The sequence below is a fragment of the Haemaphysalis longicornis genome, unplaced genomic scaffold (genome assembly GCF_048455015.1).
Source record: "Haemaphysalis longicornis isolate Haplotype H1 unplaced genomic scaffold, Haemaphysalis longicornis Haplotype H1 scaffold_93, whole genome shotgun sequence".
NCBI classification, from domain to species: Eukaryota; Metazoa; Arthropoda; class Arachnida; order Ixodida; family Ixodidae; genus Haemaphysalis; species Haemaphysalis longicornis.
In genome coordinates, this window is record NW_027526466.1 from 860,896 (window position 1) to 884,644 (window position 23,749).

Genomic DNA, 23,749 nt, shown 5'->3' on the forward strand with positions numbered 1-23,749 from the left:
TACCACCCTCATTTCTATGGTTACGGTCGAAGTGTAGCGTTTACCATTGCATACATTCTAGCATCAATAAAGCTGACGCCGATTTTGAAAGTTGGCGCTCCCGATCTGTGTGCTTGGTCCACCGTACCTAGAGCGGCTAACTTGCCACCAGCACGTTTGGAAGTGCACTGAACGTGATATGATTGTGCCTACGTCAGCACCATGCATTGATTCACGGTATTCGGTAATACTCATTTTGTTTATTAGAGACGAACAAACGCTTCTTGAATACGAGTAACGTACTCACGAATCAAAGGAAATCACGAGCGGCCGCTTTTGTCAGCCGCCAGGTTGTTTGTTTTGATATTGCACGGCAGTGCCGCTGCCCGTAACTTTGATAGTGTCATCGCACAGCGAATGTGTCCGCATGATTGGAATCAACTTTCGTGCTCAACCCACAGCGCATGGTCATTCCGCGTGCTTATACAAAAGCTGTTCTTTTTTTAACCTCTATGCGCACACCACGAGTGCACGGCTCTTGAAGGAGCATCGATCATTGATGGAAGCCGTATGGGGGGTACTGGTAGTTGATGGAACAGCTTCTCCTTGAGATACGATTTTCTAGGCGGCTGTGTCGTCCTGAATCGTCCTGTCAGGAGTGTCCTGGGCCGTCACCCCCTGGGCCCGAAGAACTCTCTCGGCACTCGTTCACAGCAGCGTTCAAACGGGCACCCAGAGTGCATCTGGCAGTGCCTGGCTAGCAAAACTTGTTGTGGTGCTTTGGGGAGCATTTCTCACTTTCAACAAGGCATGCATGCCTACGCTGTTTGTGTTATCAAACATTGAAAAAAATCTTTGAGGCTCCAAAATAGTGCTGCTCAAATGGAAACTGAATCAAATAGCCCAATAGTTGCTCAGATGCTTGGAAGCTCCTGCATTAGCACACCCCTCAAGGCTGCACAAAGTTTTGAATTTTACCCCTTTTTTCCCGCTGCATCGCACGGGACTTGAACGTGTCTGCAATAAACAAACAGGCATCATAACCAGGCAGAGTGGTGTTAATGTCCTGCACATTTCTGCCACGCGATTCCAAGTGCTACTACAGCCGCAGGTAGCATTTCTTGGATTATGCAAACCTGCCCTTGAGAAGAAAAAAGAAAGCGCCAAATAATCGCGATTCTGCACACAGTGGTTCAGTTCCAGGATTCAGGTACTCTGAATGTGGCCACACGCTATGCAGAGCCTAAGCCACCACAGTGGGGGCGGGGCTTCCAAACATCTGCAAGGTGCACCCCTGCAATCTCTGCCTGGGCTTCCCAGAAAGAGCGCGCCACTTCGTGCCACTTTCCCATGGCCTCCCGAGCTGCCCCAAAAGCAAGGCTGGGCTGGCTGAGTCATCCAAGAAAAAGAAGGCTTTCTCGGACAAGACACAGACGCGTCATTTGTAAGCGTTCCTGAATGACGGCTGTGCCTCGGGTCCACCCCCTCTCCCCCCCCGGGCAGCAGGCAGCACCCACCTTGGCGTCCAGCATGGCGTTGGCCACCTCGCCCATCTCGGAGAGCACGGTGAAGTTGGCGGGCAGGCCGTACTTGTCGGGACGCTTCTTCTCCGGGCAGTACGTGCTCTGCGGGGGAACGAGGAGGGTCGGCCAGTCAGCAGGGCTGGAGGATGGGCACGCACGCTCCCGCAACAGGACAACACCCGCGCTGCACTCGGACACTCGCGGCACAGCCAGCTCCCACTAATGCAAAGAGGCACACATGCACATGTGGGAGGGAGTAGTGCGACAGTGCTGGCCACGAGACACTGCCACGGCCTCTCCGCCTCGAGGGAGCCGAGATGAGCCAGTTATTCAGCCGTGGCCAGGCCTTCCCCCCTATGGGTACGTGCCGCTGCACTGACCAGGAACCCAGCCGGCGCACACCCTCGCAGGACGACCACCTGGGAGCTGCTCAGCTACCACCACACTGTGGCATTCACCCGTCAACACGGACACCCTGTGCAGCCTCCACAAACGCGGTATCCCACTGCCACCAGGCCGCATGTTTCCAAACGCTTCGCTGCACAGCGGCCCCCGTGACACGTGTGATCTCAGTGTGCGTGCTATTCTACTGAGCTGCCGCCTGAAATGATCCTGCCGTTCGGGCTTCGAGCCTCAGCGGGTCACTTGAAGTTTTTTACGGCCCGTTTTATTTTCAGAACTCAAATCTTTCTTTTTCTTTCTTTCTTTTTTTTTTTTTTACTGTGGAAGAACTTTATTCTTCTTTTCTTTTTGTTATAAATAGTGATTTCGCATGCCGCTCTAGGTTCGGGGTGCAGCCTATGACCTCGTTTAATTAACGTCCAATATCGCACGAGGACACATGCCACACGGTGCAGTGTGCAGCCAAGCGTTTGGAAATACACTGCCAGGCCACAAATTACGAGCCCAAGCTGGTGCGAGGGGCTGCGGTGCTGGGACAGACAGCACACGGATGAACACACGGTCAGTGGTGACATTTAAGCAGGAAATACGGCAGCCTAACCAGGTGCCCTTAAAACGCAAAGAGCATACAACAGGTTGAACTGGCAACGCACCTGTCTCCCCAACCATCACCTGGGCCAGCTACTTCACACGCCTCACTCTTTCTCCACATTGCCTGAAGCTATGTCGCTATCCATTCAAGCACGCCAGCGCTTTGGCAAACACCCGCACAATGCTATGGGACTCGGTTGGTGTGGCGGTGCCTCGTGTCCGGCTCCTTTGGGACCCACCGCGTCTCGGACCAGTGGGCCTGGCCCCTGCTGCCGCCCGGCCGCTTCCCTGGTCCGCCTCCTGGGCAACCCTCAGTGGGCTCGGCGGCACCACCAGGCGCGCCAGCACACTGCGCTTCTATGCACACGCTGGTGAAAAATATTGTTGCACAAAGTGTTTCAAAACTAGCTGGGCGTGCCCTGCGGTGTTGCCGAGCCGTTTGTGGTCGTGCTGTACGCGTGCATCTCGTACAGTTCACTCATTGCCAATAATGAGGCCCTTGGCCCTGACTGTGATGGTTTGCAGCCAGCTTTACATACCACCACAGAAATTATGGCTTCCCAAACTGAACTTCAAATTGGAATGCAGGGCGTCCAAACACGCCTGTCTCTCGTTCAGAGCATGCTTGCACTGCTCAACGATTGTAGAAAAAAAAGTTGAGACGTGTTAAGCGGCTGTTAATGCAGTTCAAAAGCAAGTCGCACAATTACACAGTACAATGGACAACTTAAAGGGGCCATGCAGACAAAACGCAAGTTTGGTTCATTCGAAAAATTGCCTCATTAGAATCATACTGACACCACTTTTAATGCGCACTTTGTTCAAATAAGCTATACGGCCATGCAACCCAATAGCTCATTTCCCGGAACAGAACCTATGATGTCATAGGCCCAGCTGTGCGATTGGCTGAGGCCGGCAAACACAAATTAGGCAGGGCTTATAAGCTTGCGGAATGAGCTATTTGCGCTTAAATTAAATTAAAGCGCATATTTATTTTACAGCAGTAAGAATGGTGCGGTAAACAATGAAAGTTACAAAAATACACGTAAGCACAGAAGTGCCGATGCACACTGCTGTTGGTACTGGGCACACTATGCTTGTTTTAGCTGCACAGCAGTATGCTACTTAGGATTTGCCTTACACGACACTGGCTGATTGACGTTAGCAACGTTGCCTTACGTGACCCTGTTTGTTGAGGATACTGCATGTTTCACGAAACGATTATTTTCTACAGTGACAAAAACAAGCCAGGTGCAATTTGGTCAAAAAATAAAGCAGCGGCGGACAACGGTTTGTGGCTGAGTATGGCAGTGCCACCTGGAAGGACTGATGGCAAGCAAGGTTGCCGAGCCGAATGATGCAGTGGAAGTTCATTTGAGTACATGCACTTATGACTTCATTGCTGGTGTCCTGAAAAAACACCATTTGGTTGGGAGAATCAAAATTTCAACCTAAGTTGATTAATTTCTTAGTAAATATGGCATCGTTTGCTGCCGGACAAGCGCTGGGAGCACTATAAAACGAAATCTTTCGAATAAAACAAACTTGTGTTTTGTTCCCGGTTTTCCCTCTTTTCCAAATAGTTTTTTGTCTTATTTGGTTCGTATTTGAAAATCTCGAAATTTGCACAGCCCCAGCTGTTTTCATGGGGAGTTTTCCACCCAGTCTACACGGGAGCAGAATAAGGCTTAGAAGAGGGCCCTCGCTATTCCTGCGCATTGCATGGCAGTGAGCGCGGTGGTTTTTGATGGCCAGTGGACAGCTGTGGCCCACAACAACCCTGGCAGAAGCCTGCCTCTTTTTGCCTGCTTGGATGGTTGGCATAGCAGAGGACAGGGAAGGCCAGAGGTGACACTCTCCAGACTGGCCTTACCACGTGCTTGCCGTCTTTCCTTCAGGCCCCTCCACATGCTGGAAGTTGCTCCCTGAGAGGTCGTGGTGAACACGTGTTACCCCCGTGACTGTGCACCGGAACTGGTCAACAACAGCCCCTCCCATGGCCGAGAAAAGAAGGGGATAGCCCCTTCAGTGGCCGACAGACAGGCACCCTTCTGTCAGACGGACGGAGTTCTTTCTGCCCAAGAGGCCAGTGTCCCTAAACCTGGGCCAGACTCCCCAAAGAAGACATGGGCAGACCGCAGCACAAGCTCCTCCTGAGAGGAGGGAGGAGAGAGGGAGGGCCACGCACCAGGTCCGCCATGGTCTTGTGCAGGCGGGTGGCCGTCTTCTTGGTGGCCAGGCACATGACGAAGCCGTCCATGGACTGGGCGCCCATCGTCACCCGCACCACCTGCAGCAGCACGGAACGAGGCTTCACTCGCGGTGCCACACGAGCACGCCCACGAGCACGCACGGCCTCTAGAGGGCCAGCAGGAGCAGCCCAGACAGCGTGCACCTCGGGGACCATGCGCTACGCCAGCTGCACTGGACCACAAGCAGCAGGGCCTTCCCAAGCTGCTGCTGCCCACCACCACAGGGGACTTAGTGCCTGGCCCCTTACTGCAACCGCTTAGCTGCCCGGCACACGCGTGCATGTGCCCCGACTTCCCTGCACTGGGCACAGGTGACGACACCCACCAGCAGGCACCAATGTCCCAATTAAGAGCAGTTGTAAAAAATCAGCCAGGGTGTGCGTCCAGCGCACACCCGTCCATTTTAATTTTAAAGCGACACTGCGTTTCCTCCCCTACCCTTGGTCTGTTTGTGCCGTACCGCTTCAACGTGAAAAGGGCTACACTGAAGTGGTTTGTAAACATTGCGGAACTACTTGCACAAGTTCAAGCCTGGAGCGCCTAGGCCATGTTTCCACCCCTGCAGGTGCCTTTGCGCAACTTTATTTAGTAGAAAAATCAATCTGAAAAGTGCTGCACTCCTCTCTGCCTCCTCCTTGCCAATTTTATGCGGCGTTTGCCATGACATTTCCCATTCCAGATTGGCGAGACTACACCGAATCTGTCCAGCTTACCGACCCGTCAACCACAGCCAGCTGCCGGTGGGTCGTCACAATTCAAAAGGCGCAGTGAAAACGGAGCCACAACTATACTTGTGCCCGGAAGAGCGTGGCTTTATTTTGCCACTTTGTAGAAGGCTGTATTAGGCTTAGTAAAGTCGACGAGGTCACAGTAGCTCCCCACTAGTGCACATGCGATGTGTATATTGGCTTACAACACTTCGAGGTGTAAGCTACATATGCCTGTGCGACTGGGTACACTGGTAGAAAATTTAAGGTCAACTGCAGGCAGAAAGTTATTACAGTCAGCGAGGTTAATCTAGTCAATGAGAAATTAACACCAGCTGACACTTTTATTGCAAAGTGTAAAGAGAACACAGTTTGTAGGCAGGCCAGTTGGCACGCATCTGAGCGATTAACAGCGTGGAAGAGCAGGACGACAGGACAGCACACAGAGCGGCACTGCGTCTGCGCACTTTTCTGTCGCCCTGCTCTTTCGCGATGCGTAAAACCTGCACCACTTTTGAACCTGCTCCTCTTTCGTGCTGCGTGGAAATGCCCAGCTGAGTAGCTCAGAGAGCTGTAATCCAAGAATGAAACAGCAATGGAATTCACAACAGCGCTAACAAACGGGACAGAAAAAAAAAAAACCTATACCAAAGGAATAAAGCACCAGTTATAAATAAATAAAGCACCAGGAATAAAGCACCAATAAAGCACAAGGGACTATGCATGCAGGCCCACTGGAAGCAGGAAGCATGTCCTGGTGCGAGTGCAACACTGGTGCCACTGCTTTTTCGTAGTTTCCAACTACAATTTCTACTGGAGGGAAGACTGCTGCTGCAGTGTCGATACACTGCAAGGGTACGTGGCAGCACTCGCACTCAGCCTGGCTTGCACCGTGGCTCTTGTTTGCTCCTGACGCCAAAATCAACAACAATGGGTAACGCTTTTTTTCTTCTCCATCCTGCATGGAGCTTTTGAAAATCCGTGGCAAATAGATACCTTGACAGCTCTGCGTTTGCACTGGATAAAGCGGCCTTCGAACATGAGCACTGTGGCCACGCCCTCCTCACCAGCTGGTCGGCGGCGGGGCGCACGGCCTGCGCGATGAGGCTGAGCAGGTCCTGGCGCTTGAGCAGCCGCAGCTCCACCAGCATGCCCTCGACGCACAGCCGGCCGCTGCACCACAGCGTGTACACACTCTCCGAGTCCTTCACCAGGCCCCCGTCCGGCTCGCCTCCGGCCGACAGCTCCTGCCGCCCGTCGTCCCCTGGGGAGGCCAGAGGGTGTGCTGCTACTCGGTTGACTGATTCGCTTCGCGGGCTGCTTACCCACGACTACACTGCGTGCCTACCCGTACGATCGAGAGAAATCCACACTACCCTACGCAAACATCTGCTGTTGTGGTGCCCGGAAAATGAGCCTTCATGCAAAAATACTGCGTCCAAATGACTGTAAATTGAGAGAAAGACATCCTTTTGGATTTACTATGTACAACCTGAACAATAGTGCACCGCGAACTGGGAACCAATATAAATATCTTTCAAACCTAAACACATACCATATTTACTCAAACCTAATTCGCCCTCAATTCTAACGTGCACCTGATTTTGGCGACGGAAAAGAAAAATAGTAAAAGTTTCCTGCATGAGACAAGCACCGTTTACTACGCAAGAACTTCACTTGTTATCGGGCTAGGTGGATCTCGTCACCCTCTAGCTGCATGCTCCACAATAAACCACCCATGGGGGCCGCCCTTCCAAATTCAAGTCACGAAACCCGGGAAAAATATTTCCAGAAATGTTCAGCGAAAGGCTGTCACGGAAGGACAACCCCACTGTAGAAGGGGTGCACTGCACAGTACTGCATAGGTTCTCCTTGCTCTGTCTCCTTTCTCGCAGCTAAGTTCAGAAAAGCAGGGGCCTGCTATCTGGAAATGGACGTTTGCTGCCTGCTAGCGTCTATTTGTAACTCTCACCGGCCCAGGAAGCACTGGCAAGGCTCCGCAGAGCCTTGCCAGTGCCCGCTGGCTGGCACCTTGCTGGTGACACGCTGGTGCCCAAACCACGCGTGCACATTTTCTTTCGTACGTGCATGCGCGTTTTGGAATTTTTTTATTATTTTATTTTGGCGTTGCTGCAGGTCGTGCAATCTTTGGTGCTTAGCTCGCAGAACTGCAATTGTGGTTGCCTCGCTAAGTCGATAATGCACGATAAGCAACCGCTAGTGCTGTTTCCACTGGTACTTGATTGTAATGCGCGTGCGATCTTTGGGCATATTTTTCAGAAAAAAAGGTGCGCGTTAGAATTGCGTAAATACGGTATTCGAGGCATCCCATCAACAGCAACTTGACATTTGTGGTTTCTAAGGCACCAAAAACACATTGCACAAGTAAAACAACACAATAAGCTTACAGATCTCTAGTATGGCTATTGTTAGAATACACAGACATTGCTTCAGATCTCCACACAAAAGCAGACATAACTTGCTTCAAATATATCCAAAGTCCCCCTGTTCATTTACAACGTGTACGCCAGGCACGCTCTGGTTACTGAGCTTCTACACCGATCAGTACTTCCAACACTTGAGGCATGTCGCAAACTACAATGCCTAAAATTCTTGCTCACCATCGTTAATAATCAGGTAGCAACAGATTTTCCCACCTACGTGCAGTTCGACGCATCGTGTTGAACGTGCAACAAACATGCTAAGATCGTTGAAATTCCACGTACAAAATCAAATGCTCTCCGGTTTTCTTTTTCTGCAAGCTATATCCGATTGGAACGCACTGCCACAAACTGTCACCGAAGCTGATGCGCAGGAATCTTTTCAGTCAGCTGCCAATGCCTGCTTGTCAGTAACAAGGGCAAGTTCCTTGTGCAACACCCCATCCAAAGTTATCGCATCCCCTTGGGCAGATGCTGCGTGCACTCAACTTGCGCCCGTGTTCTACGAAACCAGCAAGTACTCCCCGAGGAGTGCTCGTTTGTTGTGGTGCTAGGCACTACTTCTTTTCCTTCAGCCCAAAATTTTGTGTCTGCCCTGTTTGGCAATGCTTTTCGCTGTGACGCACGAGTAGTGCTGCATAAATATGTGCCCACAGCACGTATGTGATAAACTAAATAAATAAACCGAGGCAGCGCTCCACCTGCTTGGCAGCCCTACCTGGCACATCAGCCAACAGCCCCCGAAGCTCCCCGGAAGAGCATGGCAATGCAAGAGCCCTCGTACCCTGTCCCCCTCACCCTGTCCCTCTCAGCACTGCGGGGGCAGCTTCGCACGGAAGCCTGCTCCAGGGCAAGCCATGACATTGGCCCCGCAAGAAAGACCCATGCACTGGTGCGGTTTCGCACCCCATTGTCCCTCCTTGTAACACCCAAGACAGACGAGACAGAACGAGTAGGCGGCAACACGCTGCGCGATGGCCGAGAGGCAACTGAAGATAGACAGAGCAGGAAAGGGGAGGTGCGGTGAGAGGCCCCCATGGCGACGTGCTACGAGACAATGCCAGAGTATATTGCGCACCTTAGCGCATTTGCTGATGCTGCGATCTCTTTGCAAGATGCAGCAAGTATGCGCCATCACCCAGAAGACTGCAGTTTGCATGCGCTGGAATTTTGCATTAGAAAGTATCGTTTTCACCAGCCTTTTTTTTTTCATAAAAGATATACAGTTGGGGCCCAATTCTCTAAAACGATGGGCCGTTGTTTTAAAATGACGCAGTAGCGCCATGCAAATGCTTGTGTTTTTGTGCGGGGGCGCGCCGCTTTCAGGGGCGGAAAATGTGGGAGCACCACGTTGAGGATCATTGTAAACAAGCCGCGAAGTGACGCGCACAGCACCCCGTCGTTTTACAGGGATCCTCAACAAGGTTTCCGCCTGTCTGCTGCCCCTCAAAGCGGCGCCCCAACCCGAGAACACATGCATTTTTACGGCCCTACTGTGACGTTTCAAAACGGCGGCCCGTCGTTTTAGAGAATTAGGCCCTCGAAGCCCACTACAGCAACCTTGCTTCAATGCAATTTCCACCTCAGCGAAATTTCTGCTTCAACGAAATATTTTCAATTCCCCGACAAATAGCCATAGAAGTAAATGCAACAAAGTTCTCGCCACAACGAACCATTTGTCTGGCTTGGTTTTGCTTCAACAAAATTTCCGCTCGTTGGGGCTGGGTTTGAACATTTGTTTTACAATAAAATAAGCATAACGCCAGCTCTCTGTAACTTTTTATACATTCAGGAGGCTTAGCTTCTTCACCAAAATCATGCGCCGCGCACCCACACCACCATCCAAAACAAAAACGATGATGATGATGGTTGGTGCTTAATGGCGCAAGGCCAACAAGGGCAAAGAGCGCCGAAGAAGAAGTTACTGAATTTTTGATGAGACCGTAAATACTAAAACATGTGAGTAAAAGTAAAAGTTGCGCAAAACAAAAGACAACGGCTGGTGTATAGGGCTAGGATGATTACACGTGATATGACAAGAGCTGCAGAAACTTTACCTCAGCTAAAAACTTTAAAACACGTTGACTAGAAAACATTGGTTCGTCGGCTAAAAAGTATCGTGGGTGCAGTGGAATGTGCCGTCTGTATAGTTCAAGCAAGTGTTTGTGTCGTGTTGTGTCAAGTGCCTTGCATGTGACTAGTATGTGGACTACGGATAGGTCCCTTCCACACCTGCTGCACATGGGTCGCGAAGGTCCAGTGAGCAGGTGGGAGTGCGTTGCATGTGTGTGGCCTATCCACAGCCTAGCCAGGGCGACTTCAGTGTATCTGTTGTGTGAGTCAGTTATGTAGCGTCCCAATTGTGGTTTTATTACGTGTAGTATGTTGTCTGTTTGTTGACTCCAGCATAGTTTCCATGTGTTACGAAGCTGTCGTCTGATGTGTGTGTTTAGGTCAGTGTACGGTACTGTTTTTATGTCAACTGTGGTCATGAGAGCAGCAGCACCAGCCATTTGATCGGCGGTCTCATTGCCAGGGATCCCACAGTGAACCAGGTACCTAGCATATAATTATTTGAAGATTTGAGGCATATGCAGTCATTATAACCTTTAAAAGGACATTGATTACATAGTTTTTAGACGACCTTCCTGATGACAGTGCCTCCACAACGCTTAGAGAATCTGTGTAAACGATGTACTTGGGAATTTTATGTGTGATGATGTGATTTGAAACGAATAAGATGCCATACGCTTCTGCTGCGTAAATACATACTGCTATGAAAATTCATTGTTTTAGTAACACTAAAATTAGGTCCGTGTGCTGCACAAGAGACAGTAGAAGCAGTTTTCGACGCGGCGCTGAAGATTTCTGCGCACCTGTACTTGTCCTGCAGGAAAAGGAAGTGCTGCAGAATTGCACTCCTGGGTACCCTATTTTTTTCTAGTTGCGTGAATGACAGGTCGCATGATTAGGACGAAGATGCCATGGTGGAATGAAATTATGGATGGGTGTCTTGTGCGTGTCTGAAAGGGGGACATTGAGTGCAGAAGCCTCCTCCCTCCCTCTCAGAGTTTAAAAAGAGTTGCAAGTTTGATGTATCGTTGATAGGATTAACAGGATGGTTGGTGAGAGACATGATCTTAGATGCATACAGCAAGTGAACATACTCCCGCTGATGCCCTAGGCACCATTTATCACACTCGACATACAGACTCTCGTCAGGGCTAGTGCGGAAAGCGCCGCATGAGAGGCGAAGGCCAAGATGCAGCACTGGGTCGAGCCTTTTCAGTGCTGTTTTTGTCGCCGACCCATACACGACACTGCCATACACGACACTGCGGGACCAAGTCCGACTCACAGTATTGGGTCCCCGCCAAAACCAGACGCCGCTGTGCCCCCCGGTGAGCTGCATCAGCATACCTCCCCAGGGGGAAAGAGGCGAACCTCTTTCGCGCCTCTGGGAAGGTGATGTTCTCTGTTACTTTCACATTGATTATATTCTTTTCTTGTTGGAATTTCTCACATTTGCGGGAGTACGCCGCGTGCAGACCCCCGCAGTTAACACAAGTGAAGGTGGTGGAGTTGCAATCAGGGTGTCGGAATGAAATGTTTTTCGTTTCGGTTTCTGTTTCGTTCTATAAATAAAAGTTCCGTTCCGTTTCAGCTCCGGAACGAAAAAAATAATGGTTCGTAACGGTTCATAACGGTTCGTGTTTGCGCGAAAAAAATTTTGATTTGTGAAATTGTTGAAAAGATTGAGAATTATGAAATTTCGTGAAAAAGGGTGAAGTCATGCCATATGTTATTGAGAAATATAATTTCTGAGGAACTCATATAGTTTTAATGTTATTGTTAAAAGTTTAAAATGGTCTGTCTCATGGAACACTGTAAAACTCCTGTTTTTAATCTGAAAAGAGATTGTAAGAGAATAGGTAGCAATGGATTAACATCAGTACCTTCAGCAACAACCCCCCCCCCCCTCCTGATATATATCCAGACGAAGGCATAACAGCACGAAAATTGGTGAATATTAATGGCGCATATCCACATTGAAAGCGTATTTTCCGAAAACCAATTAGAAATAATACTGCCCTGCTCAGAACTGTTGCTTCCACTGCTTATGAAATGTTTTCCGCTGCACTCTCGCAGCAAGTGTAGCTGTTCGCATTGAGTGCGGCTGTAACCTGTTGTTCGCGCTGGCAGTGGTGTACACACCAAAGGTTGTATTTTTTCCTGGTTGTTTTTATGTTTTCTTTTAGAATATTAGTGTTTATTATACATGTATCACACCCCCTAAACAATGTAGGGCTAATGCAGGTACTTTATTAAACTAACCAAATAAATAAATAAGGCCGTGACGTCTGCATTGCAGCCAGATGACTGCGGCAATCCCGCGTGGAGCTCAGCACTGCGCCTATCAGAACAAATGGAGAGAGTATGGGAGCAGGCAGCAAGCCTTCCGAAGGAGAGTATGTGCCAGAAAGACGAAAGACGATTTTATGCCAGAGAATCAACGCAATTTTTCGTCTCGCTGAATGGAAATTGAAATGATTCCTGAAATACCTGAAATTGCCTCAACCGAAAACCGAAACGAAATTTTTTCGGTTTCGCTCCTGAACGAAATAATTAATACTGTTACGTTTTCGTTTTCGTCCCAGCCAAAAATATAGTTTTTTTTTGTTTTTCGTTTCCGGTTTTTGTTTCGTTCCGACACCATGGTTGCAATTATCTGTCGGGTGTTCCTGTGCGGCGCATTTGGCACAGGTCATTTTGCCGCGGCAAGAGTTTGTACCGTGCCCGAACCGCTCGCATTTGAAGCAGCGGCACGGTTGGTATGCAAGGTCGGACTGGACATCGTTGAAGCCTGCATTGACCGACTCAGAGAGCGCTGAGCAGTAAAATGTCAAGATCAAGTGTTTTGTGCAGATTTCGGTGTCATTTCGACGCATGGTTATCCTTCGCACTGCCGTCACGCCCTGGTCTCGAAGGCCCTCGAGCAGATCTGTCTCTGTTTCGTTCATAAGGTCAGGATCGGAGATGACGCCCTGGGAGCTGTGTGGGAAAACCGCGCTTCGGCTTTTAGTGGCGCCGAAGAAAAGAGACGCAAAACCCGGCATTCATCGCAGCAAGCGTCGTCGTGTTCTTTTCTCGAAGACAAAGCAAAAGTACCATTAGCGCTGCATGCTTGACGTACAGCTCCTCTCCATCGTCGTCTTCCTTGCGTGGCTCATTCTAACGACGTGCCGGTTCAGCACGATATTCAAATACAATTTACAACAAACTGTTCAGCGCGCGGTGGGGCGTGATCTTTATGTCTGTCTCTACCATGCGGGTTTGTTTGAGGAGGTTGACAGATTGCTGCCTGTTGTTAAGTTCAATCAAGATTTCCCCTGTTTTAAGTTTTTTGGCTTTGTAGGATTTCCCGACAATGCCCTCAAGGAACTTGGAGGTGAGAAAAACAGACTGTGCAGTGACGGGCTTGACTGGTCAAGAGATTCCATTATTGGAAAGCGGGAGAAATTGTCAGGTTTTGGAAATGTCAACTCTGGCAAGGGAGGAAAGGAGACTTCGGTGAAGCCCCTTTTTTTAGGGACCAATCACGTTTTGTAAGGGGGGTTTGAATTATCCATATGGCATAGGATAAAGCAGGGAACGGGGTTACTTTCTTCGTCAGCCTTACCCTGATAGCTGAAGAGGTCCCGGAGCTCCCTGCCTGGTAAACAGACAGGGAGCCCATCCGGTGGAGCTTGACCTGGGCTCCGACGGCCACCGTTTGTGGTTTCTTACCCTTCACCTCTAAACACATCACCACGGTAGGTCACAACTTATGTTGGGGTGCTCGGGGTCCGCAGTGTCGCCAATACCGTCGCCAAGTTTACTCAAGGTGCCCGGTGCGGGGCCAAAACAAAAACAAACTTATAGGTGGATGCCATTGTTTGCTGGTGGTAATGATGTGGCTGGCCGTCTTTACGTAGAGCGCAGGCCTGGTTCGCCAAGCCGGAGCTACAGCCAATCCGTATCCAGTTGAAATCGTGCAAATGTGCTCTGCTGCTGGCGTGGCGCTGTCTTGTATGCATTGTTAACACCAGTCCTTGCAGTTTTCCTTCTAAAATTCTTCAAAGTCAAAAGCAAAAATAATGTTTCCATGTTTAGTCTTGAACCTGTGTCATGCTATCTTAGTCGCGAGTGCGCGGTCGCATTAAATGCAAGCGCGTGTGGCTTGCCCGCCAAAGTCAGTTGCTGCTGTGCCCAGTCAGAGGATAAGATAATAGCACCACTCCTCCCACAAGTGGGATGGGGGCTTCTGACGGCCTAGCAGCTATCTGCAAGTAATCAGCTCATGGGACAAGGCTTGTTGTACAGCAATACATTTCGCGCCTGCATTTCGTCCCCTCCCCCCCCCCCCCGTAACGTGCCCTATGCGTGCAGGTAAAAAACAGATGACCATTGCTATGTGTGTTATCCAAATAAACACTACGTTATTGCACGTCCCTCCTTTTTCTGAACATCGCATTATGATGCCTATGATGCGGAAATATACGGGGTTATCTCTTCTGTGGGTTATTTCTTCGAACACACCCTTCCGTGGTGTGTTCGGGCAGATTTCGCCTCAACAAGAATTTCCGCTTCAACGAAATTTTTCACACGTCCCGTCAATTTTGTTGCATCGGGATTCAACTGTGGGTTGTATTCACGCGCATGGTGCGCATGCCGGCAACCACAGTGTCATTTGGGCAATGAGGACGCGCCGGCTCGGGCACGGTGGCGCACACATGAGGCCGTCTCAGCAATGTCAAGAACCGTTTCGCGCAGCACCCTGTGCGGCCTACCTGTCGCCAGACACGAGCAAAGCGATTGCCAGATGCCGCGTTTTGGCATCGGCCAATGCTTCCGCTTCAGCTGTTCAGCCACGCGCCAACAGATGTCGCTAGTTGCCCAGCTAACAATGCACTCACTGCTACACCCCTGCTCCATCTCAACCGGTGTGTGTGTGGCATCGCTCACCTTTTGCACCGGATGACCCTGCTGTGGGCAAGGTGCGGCTGTGCCCATGTCGGTACCAGCAGAGGCACTTCGTGTGTCGTGCTGCCTTTTGCGAACACGGCTCCATTCCCTGGCGGTGATGCGGAGTCCTCAAAGGCGATCGCAGGATCACCACACAATGCCACTCCGACTATTCACGTCTGTTGTTGCCACCACCAAGAATCGGGTGGTATCGGTGCAGATAAGACACGCCGGGGCCTGTTCTTTTTTATTTTTTTCCCCTCCAAGATGCGGTCACATGCACAAGCATGGTGGAAACGGTCATGGCGGTTTAGTGTTGCCTAGAGAAGAAATCAGCCACTAAACTTTCATGTGAACCCCAACTGTATGCAAAGCTAGAGGTGGGCCAAAGACACAAGGACCAATAGCAACCAACGTTTCAGGGCACTGCAAAATAATGTACGTAGGCACCGAACCTCGGTCTTCATGCCCTTCCCACCCCTTGTCCACTCCTGGTACTTCAGGCAGAAACAGTTCGCAAAGCATCTGAACGCTGACATCTGGCTACCGCATGCCACCATAATCACAAGGGTGGCAAAGGCAGACCACCCATTCACGCTGGCAAAATCATGCCAGTGAACACCACCATCCCATGGCTCAGACTGTGAGGGCCACGGAGAATATTTGGCCATCCCTAGGGTACGCCACTGTGCTGCTGTCTGCTGAAGATTGAGGACTTTTTTTTTTTCTTTTTTGCTTCGAGAGAACCCACGTGCGGAACGAGATTTGGCACTCCCTTTTGAGTGCGGACAATACATTACCGACGAGGGCGAAGTTCTCGAGGAGGAGGGGCCGGTGGGCGTGGAACCAGGCGGTGGCCAGGCGGTGGTTCTTGTTGCGGCCAGCCACAAAGTTGCCAAAGTAGATGGCCAGCCCCGCCAGCATCAGCAGCTCCAGGTAGAAGCTCTCCCAGTTGCTACGCAGGTGCAGCGGAACCTGCGCCACCCGGTGTGGAGAGGGACGCTTCATGACCTGCCCCCCCCTCAGGGCCACAAACGAATAAAGAGCACTGGAGGTCTTTGCTCTACAGAGCACGCACAGGTGCACATGGTCTTCTTCAACACAGAGCGTAAGGGAACAGAGCTTAGGGGCAAAGCCCCTCTTTCAACCGGTGTGAGAGGCCTGCCCTGGCCTGTGCAGGACCAGCTCATGAAGAGCACTCACACATGGGACACTCTCGGGTGGCAGTTGACCTTTACTTTGAGGAAGTGCACGAAATCTTGCGAGGAAGCAAACAACAGCTACCCACGCATGCTTTGCTGTCATGCACCGATATTCGGCAGGGGTGGCCTCACATTGGTCTCCCCTACCCCATGGCAGTTCCACCATGCGTCTGCTACGCAAAAGCTCTGCCTGTGAACAGCTGGTCACTAGTCGAAGGGGGGAACACCGACCCCCATAAGCACAACGATGGGACAGCCACGACCGAGCTTGCCACCGACCTAGTCTCTGAGCAACAGCTTCATGCGTGTACAGCACCCCTACCTGCTCAGTTGCCAAGCGCAAGAGTCTTTCCACTTTGCCCCGAGTACCCAGCCCCTCACACAAGTCCTTGTCAGACGGCAATGTGGTGAGCACACTTTGGGACTGCTTGCTCTCACTAGCAAGACCTTTGCGCACCGCACTCTAGCCCACACAGCTGACTACACCTCTGAGCAGACAGCAACTCACAAGTGGGAAAATCTATTTGCTTATGCCCTCGCTAAATCCAATCAACTAGAATGAAAACAGCAACTAATGCATTACTTTGGAAGCTCACATTTCAATTTATCCCATTGTCTGTGTTTGTGTTTACATCTGCCTTGTGTTCGCAGCATAACACCCCCTGATCTTTGCATCGTGGGAAGAAAAAAAAAAGACAGCCCCCACTTGTGCGTAAGCCGTGAGAAATGCCAATGTGTAATCTTGTTCGTACACCAGTGCTAGCACTAACCGGTGGTGTGTGTGGCAACAGTAAGTGCCCCTGAGTGTCATTTTCAACTCCATGTTGTGTGGGCCACCCTTACGGTGGGCTTCGCCAATTGTGTGTGGGGGGGGGGGGCAGCCAGCGGCCTGGTTACGTGGGTCCCCAATACCACGTGACTTGCAAACTAGGACACCAGAGTTCTCCCACCTTAGCACCCTCTCTACTGGAGGAAGCCCCCTGTCCACTCAGACGGTGCTGACCGTGTCCGCGGACAGCCGGCTGGGCAGCTCAGCCGCAATCGGTCGTGTCAGGAGTCCCTGCTCTCATGGCCACAACGACTAAGAGCCCAGTTGGCTCCACGGGGACTCTGCTCTGAGATTCCGTCCGGTCCAGTTGACAGGAAACGGCTCTTTCTGTGGCCGCGAGGGCACATATCGGAGTCCAGGTCCCTGCAGCTTGGGCGAGCACCCGCGAGCGATGGCCGTGCTGTCTGGCGTGTACCCTGCACTTGCCAGGCAACAGGGCCTCAAACTCCGACTGTCAGCATCTGCCTAGCATGCGTGAGTGTTTGGAATCCACTGGGGCTAGTGTACGGCTGGTAGTGCCCTCTCTTCAAGGTCCTCTGTTATCCCGTACTGTGGCCGCCAATTCGAGATCGCACAGCCATCGCGTGTGCCTTCAGCTGCCCTTGACAAACACACATGGCTCCTGCTAAAGCACTGCACGGGCCCGTGCTGGCCCGAAAGCCCGGGCCCGACCCGGACCGTGGGCTGGGCCAGGCCGGGCCAGGGCTCAATGCCGCAGGCCCAGGCCAGGCTCAGGCTTGAATTCATAGGCCTGGCCGTCAATAATTCTGACGTGAAGGGTCGGAAAGAGCATTAAAATGAATATTCTGAGTTTGTTTTTATGCGCTTCTTGCTGTTATTTGTACGCATTGTTTTAAAAACGTGTTTTGCCAGGTCTGATAGTCACTATACTGTAATTTTAATGACATTTCATGTGCTGCATCAAGATATTTTATTTTGGTGTATAACATACCAAAGATACGATAATAAGGAATGCCCTAGCGGAGAAGGAATTAATTCAGACTACCTGGAGCTGTGCACCTATGTCTATGTGCATGTGTATTTTAGATGTTGCACCAATCAAAACGCGGCTGCCGTGGCCGGGAATCAAACTCGCATGCCAGAGAAACATCAGTGCTTAACAACCACTGCAGGTAAAATATTTTAACGCACGTACATACTCAGGGATTGAAATGCGGAGCAAAAAAATTCAGCAATACCAACTTGTGGCCGAGACAAGCACGTGAAGGTGCCAAGAGTCTGGTCACCAAGGGTGGTGGTGTCTCTCATGTAAGAATACGAGCTATTATCACGCCGATGTGGCGTGAGCTGCAGACGGTGCAAGCTAAAGTAAGTGCACTTCTAAACCCTTATTTTTTGCGTTTCAGTTCATGACGCGCTTGTACAGACTAGATGCTTCTTCTGATAGCTTGCTACGAAGACACTCAACCGAATATAATAAACAAATTTCCTTCAGCGTCTAAGACTGGGCCTGGTTACCCACGCGGGACCTCCCTAGGCTCGAAAATAAATGACCGGGCCCGGGGCGGGCCTTGGCTTGAGACGATGGTCCCGGGCCGGGCCCGGGCTAGATGTTACGGGCCCGGGTAGGACTCGGGCTTTGCAAAGCGGGCTCGGGCCTTAAAATCAGGCCCGTGCAGTGCTCTAGCTCCTGCCCTGATATGTGGCAGCTCATGGTACCCTGTTGGGACATGCCATGCACGGCCTCCACTGCAAAAGGGCCCCCCTGGAGGAAAAAAAGGCCCCTGCTCACCTTGGCGATGGTGAGATGCGGCTTGTCCCCCCCCTGTGGCCGGCTGGGGGGCCGCTCATGGTCCAGCCCCTCAAACTCCTCCTCGTCCTGGAAGTGGTCAAACTCCTCCTGCATGCACAAGGGCCACACGGTCAGCCATGCATGCGCACAGCCCCCCAGTGTGGCACTCTGGGCACTCACACGGTGACAACAGTGCGGAGGAGGGCAGTGGCTATAAAAAGAGGAATCGGCACAGCTTGCGCTGCCTCTTTTCTTGCTCCTGGTCTCGCTTGGTCCTGTACTCGCCGTGCACCTACCTCACCACTCCTACACTCGGATGAATTTGCCAGCAATGATTCAGGGAGCAGCGGGGAGTGCCAGCAATGCAGTCACTGCCGATAAATGCAGGCAAGCGTCAACTGCCTTGTGGCTGGCACCCACAATTCCACCACACCACGCACCAAGGGGCCATGTTTCAGCCCAATCTGTCCACGGGTAAAATCTTGCATACCAAATTTTTTCCCAACTTTTCATCCGCTTTGTACTGATGGTGCTGACTGAGCGGCCTGGACTGTGCCTGGATCACAAGCACAAAATACAAAAAAATCCTGCCACGTGAACGCAATAATAACAGAAAAAAACTACCACTCTGAGACTGAAACTTGGAATGCAGGAAAAGAGGCAACAAAGGCCCCATGCATTCTGCAACCACGCGGAAGACCTTCCTGTGATGCCCCTATGCCCACCTTTCTTGTGATGCTTACTGATTACCCTGCACCACGGCCAGCCAGCCTGGATAAAAAACCCTAGCGCTTGCCCCCTGCATGCACGTCACAGCTGGAAATAGCCCTGTGGCACGGCAACGCCGACTGGCAGGCATTCCAGCGGATCTAGTCCAGCACCGTTGTAGCAAAAATGGAAAGGGACCTCCTTGTAGCTCTGCCTGTTCACTCAAGTGCTTCTGCAGGCTCTCCACGCTGCCAGCATGCCATACACACAGGTGCAAACCAAGTGGGACGGTTGCAGCTTCTGACAAGCCTCAACAGTTCCACAGAGGCTTGCAGCTTCAGAGAGCAGGGACAAGCTCCCAAACAGCCCTTCCTGGTTTGCCCCCAAGGAAGTTTTCCCCCATGGGCTTGTCTGCCAGGTACTGTTCCATGCAGTACATGAAGGGAGGGCTGGAGGCCCTGTCAGCCCTGTGCTGGCCCACAGTGACGGCCACTTTGCATCACTAGCTGACCCAGTGCCTGCCCAGCGCAGCAGAGCAACGTGCGCTTGCAGAGAAGCTCAGAGACGTACCTCCACACGCGCCTCTTCCTCGTCATCCGCAGGCTGGGGTGCCTCAGCCCGCTGGGAGGACGAGGGGGAGGGGGAGGAGGAGGGGGACGGGGCGGGCGCCTCCTCCTCGTCAAACTCCTCGAACTCGGCAAACTCGTTGTCTTCCTCGGCCACACGGCCACCGGCTGCTCCAGCCACCAGCAGCACCAGGACCACCAGCACCGCCGCCTTCATCTCCGCTCTCTGCGCCACCAGGGACCAGTACCTGCAGGACCACAGTCTGTGCCGCTTCCCAACTCCTCCAACATCACCACATCCCTGCCCAAGAAACCTTCCAGCCACACCCACTGCCTCCTCCTTCTGTAATGCGCATCACTTTTCAGTGCATCGCCTCTCCCCTGGCCCATGGTACCTCAGTGTACAGCTGCCACTTTAACAGGCCACCGACCAGCACAGTCCAAGCGCGAGGCCACTGTCATTGTGCACCTGCACTGCCCACGTCCACAGTGCCACGCAACACCGTCATGCCGACAGTGAATGTAGCATGCGGGGTGCCATGCCAATGACTTCGGCTCACGATAAGGTAGGCACAACTCCCACTGAACCTCCAACCATCCATTTTTTTCTTCTCCCTGCGTGCATATGCTCTGGCATTCCGGTGGCCGGTGTCATTCCTTCCCTTGGTTTTGTGAAGCTGGACAAAAGACTGCAAACAAATGCTAGAAGTGCCAGACCCACTAAAGTGCAGTCGGCTGACACTCGAGCGCTCCCAGACGGCCATGCGAATGTTGTTTGGGTTTCTTTTCCTTTCTGTTTTTCACAGGGCTGTTACATCCAAGCAATACAAGGTGACAAAACAGAGACCGAACACAACAACGCCACCAGACCGTCTGTTCACATCCGTTTGCCTCGCCAGTTTTCTCCCTACGACAGCATGGTTGTGACGATGAAACGTAGGTCACTGACCAAGTCAAAGAAGCGATTTGACATTTCGGTACCCCTACGGGTACCTTGATCACAATCTGGTCAAACCAGAAACGTCAAACCGCTTCTTTGATTGTGATCAAGGTACCCGTAGGGGTACCGAAACGTCAAACCGCTTCTTTGACTTGGTCAGTGACCTACGTTTCATCGTCACAACCATGCTTTTACCTGACCAGACAGTATTCCGTCAAACTCTGGACTATGTTAACATACGACAGCCTGTTTCTATTTCTTTTCCCCTTCAGTTTTCGTTTGTGCAGAGAGACTGCACTATTGCGCTTCCTCTGCACTGCCTCCCCCTGGAAGAAGCGGCCCTCTGCTCTTGGTGCTCCCTTTCAGTTTACCCGGCAAGGGACCCCTCAGCATGCAGGTAAGCCCTTAGTGCATCCAAGCAGCAACCAACTCTCCACATGGGCAGAGTGAAAGTTACAGCTCCAGACTGTTCTTAGTGGCACAATACCGGGGAAGCCCTCTGGTGCCTCTTCGAGCACCATGACATGAGGGCGACGGGACCAATCGAAAACCAAGCTCAAGTGTGATGTAAATTTCGGCCCATGTCACATCATCATCATCAGCCTACTTAGGTCCACCGGAGGACCCTCCAACCACTCCTCTCCTGCATTGCTAGAGTGCATTCTTTGCCCCTCAATTTCCCCATTTCGTCCCCCCATTGAGTTATTGCCCTTCCCCTTCTTCTAGACCCGTCTGTCGGTATCCACTCCGCTGCCAGTTGTCATTCTTCTCACTACAAGGCCTTTCCCAAGTCAATTTCTTTTTTTTTATTTAAACTATGACATCATCTACTTGAGTATGCTCCCTGATCCAGGAAGCTCGTTTTCTGTCCCTGAGTGCTACTCCAATCATTATCTGTTCCACGGCCCATTAGCCAACATAAGTTTTCTTTCTAGTGGTTTAGTAAGGCTCCACATGCCATCACCGGCAGGATGCATTGGTTGTACATTCTCCTTTTGAGTGACAGAGGTGGCCTTCTTTTCGTTATTTGGGAGTGCTTGCCAAAAGCGCCTCCGCCCACACCCACTCTGCGCCAAATTTCTCTCTCGTGATTGGGTGGGCTCAGCTCTGGATACACTTGTTCCCGTGTTTCGTTACACAGCCTGGAGAGGGTGGGCGCTTTCGGCCTCTTTATTCATTATGACATGTATCTCTAGTCCCACAGCTTTGCTCTCTGATCGGTTCCTGAAGCTGCAGGTGCTCACTATGGGCCGAGTCCCTCCTCCACTCGGTGCAGGGGGGAGGGGGATTCCGCAATGCTTATGCGTGGGGAAATTGATTTCAAGGATTCCCTCCACCGGAGGTTCGAGCAGAGGGAGGACTCAGAATGCCAAGCAAATCTACAAATTTCACATGGCTCGAGTATTCCCCATTTATACGTAATCTTATCTTTTCCCAGTCAAGCTTCCTGAATATCCCCTCCTGGCATGCTGCGAATAGTTTTGCTAAGATGGTATCTCCCTGTCTGATGCCCTTTTGAATCGGGAATTTGTGGCTTTGCTTGTGAAGTATTATGCTGCCCGTACATCCTCAATATATGTCGTCTAGAAGTCTTATGCAAGTTTCCTCTATTCCCTGGTTGCTTAATGCCTTGAGCAATGCTGTGGTGTGTATGCTTTTTCATAGACTTTAATGCCATGTGTACTCTGCAGATTTTTCTCTTACTTGAATGATCACATGAATGTGTTCTGCTGTTGAGTATTCTTTAAACGCACAAGCACCCCTCGGGGTTGTTGGGAATGCAGCCACTCATGCGGTTAACTATTACTTTGGTAAAGAAGTGAGAGTAAGCTGATGGGCGTGTAATTCTTAAAGGAGTCACCAGCCTATCTACGCTCACTGCAGGGCAAAGGCCTCTCCCAGTCTTCTCCAATTACCTCGGTCCTGTGCCAACCGTGACCAATTTATCCCCGCAAACTTCTTGATCTCATCTGCCCATCTAATTTTCTGCCGCCCCCTGCAGCGCTTGCCTTCTCTAGGGATCCACTCTGTTACCCTTAACGACCAGCGGTTATCTTGCCTTCGCATTACATGCCCTGCCCACGTACTGACACGAAATTTCAAAGCTGAGATAACTATGTAAAACGCTTCCTTTTTATCAGGAGATATCTCCCAGCAAGTTTCAACACCAACCGTTCAGCGAAGCATACTTAAAATCCATTTTAATCTTCGCCCGCACGAGAAAGCCCAGAGCGGACCGACATGACATCATCTGCTACTTGCCCCAAACTGCTGACGTCGGGGCTCCCGTGATGAAGCCAACGCGCTGGCTGTGGTTGGCGCGCGCTGCTTGGGCATGTGTACAGGTCATGGTTTTGGGACTGATGTCATGCTGCCCGGGCCTGTGGGGATGGCGAAAACCTCGGCCGGTCTGGGCGCGAGCGTCGCTTGCGCTTCCAGAGTGGCAGCAATACGGCAAGAATGGTGATGTCACGTGATACCTCCTGTCATGGCAGCCGCTCGACGTTCGTTTTGTCGAAACCGAAACTGACACGAATAAACGACGCCGTAAATGAATGTTTACGCTGCACTCGACCGTCAAATCTGTCGTTCTATGATTAGTGGGCTGGTAGCACGCATAGCAGCGAAAAAAACGTAACACCAAAATTTCGTGTCAGTACTCCTTAACGTCTTTGTTATCTTCCTTTTTGTGAATCAGAATTATGTTGGCGTTCTTCCAGGCTATGGGCACTTTTAATGTCTTTAAGCATTCCTAAAATAGTGTAGCAAGCTTTTCCAGTACAGTATGTCCTCCCTCTTTTAGAAGATCTGCCTTCATGCTATCGTCCCCTGCACCTTTTCCTCTTTCCTC

At 51.2% G+C, this 23,749-nt stretch overlaps 1 protein-coding gene across 3 annotated transcripts in view; it reads right to left on the minus strand.

Moving 5' to 3' along the window:
* LOC144154807 (PAT complex subunit CCDC47-like) overlaps nt 1–23,749 on the minus strand; it is a 43,614-nt gene that overhangs the window by 14,080 nt on the left and 5,785 nt on the right. Inside the window, exons 2-7 of one of the 3 annotated variants that reach the window (XM_077685908.1) lie at nt 19,963–20,184; nt 18,685–18,792; nt 15,701–15,875; nt 6,522–6,718; nt 4,684–4,785; nt 1,497–1,604 (exon numbers count right to left, since the gene is read on the minus strand). In XM_077685908.1, the coding sequence (XP_077542034.1) occupies nt 1,497–1,604; nt 4,684–4,785; nt 6,522–6,718; nt 15,701–15,875; nt 18,685–18,792; nt 19,963–20,175 (903 nt within the window). In that variant the 5' untranslated portion in view covers nt 20,176–20,184. Of the gene's footprint in view, nt 1–1,496; nt 1,605–4,683; nt 4,786–6,521; nt 6,719–15,700; nt 15,876–18,684; nt 18,793–19,962; nt 20,222–23,749 lie in introns of those variants that run through there. The other 2 variants (XM_077685909.1, XM_077685907.1) reach the window with 2 other exon arrangements.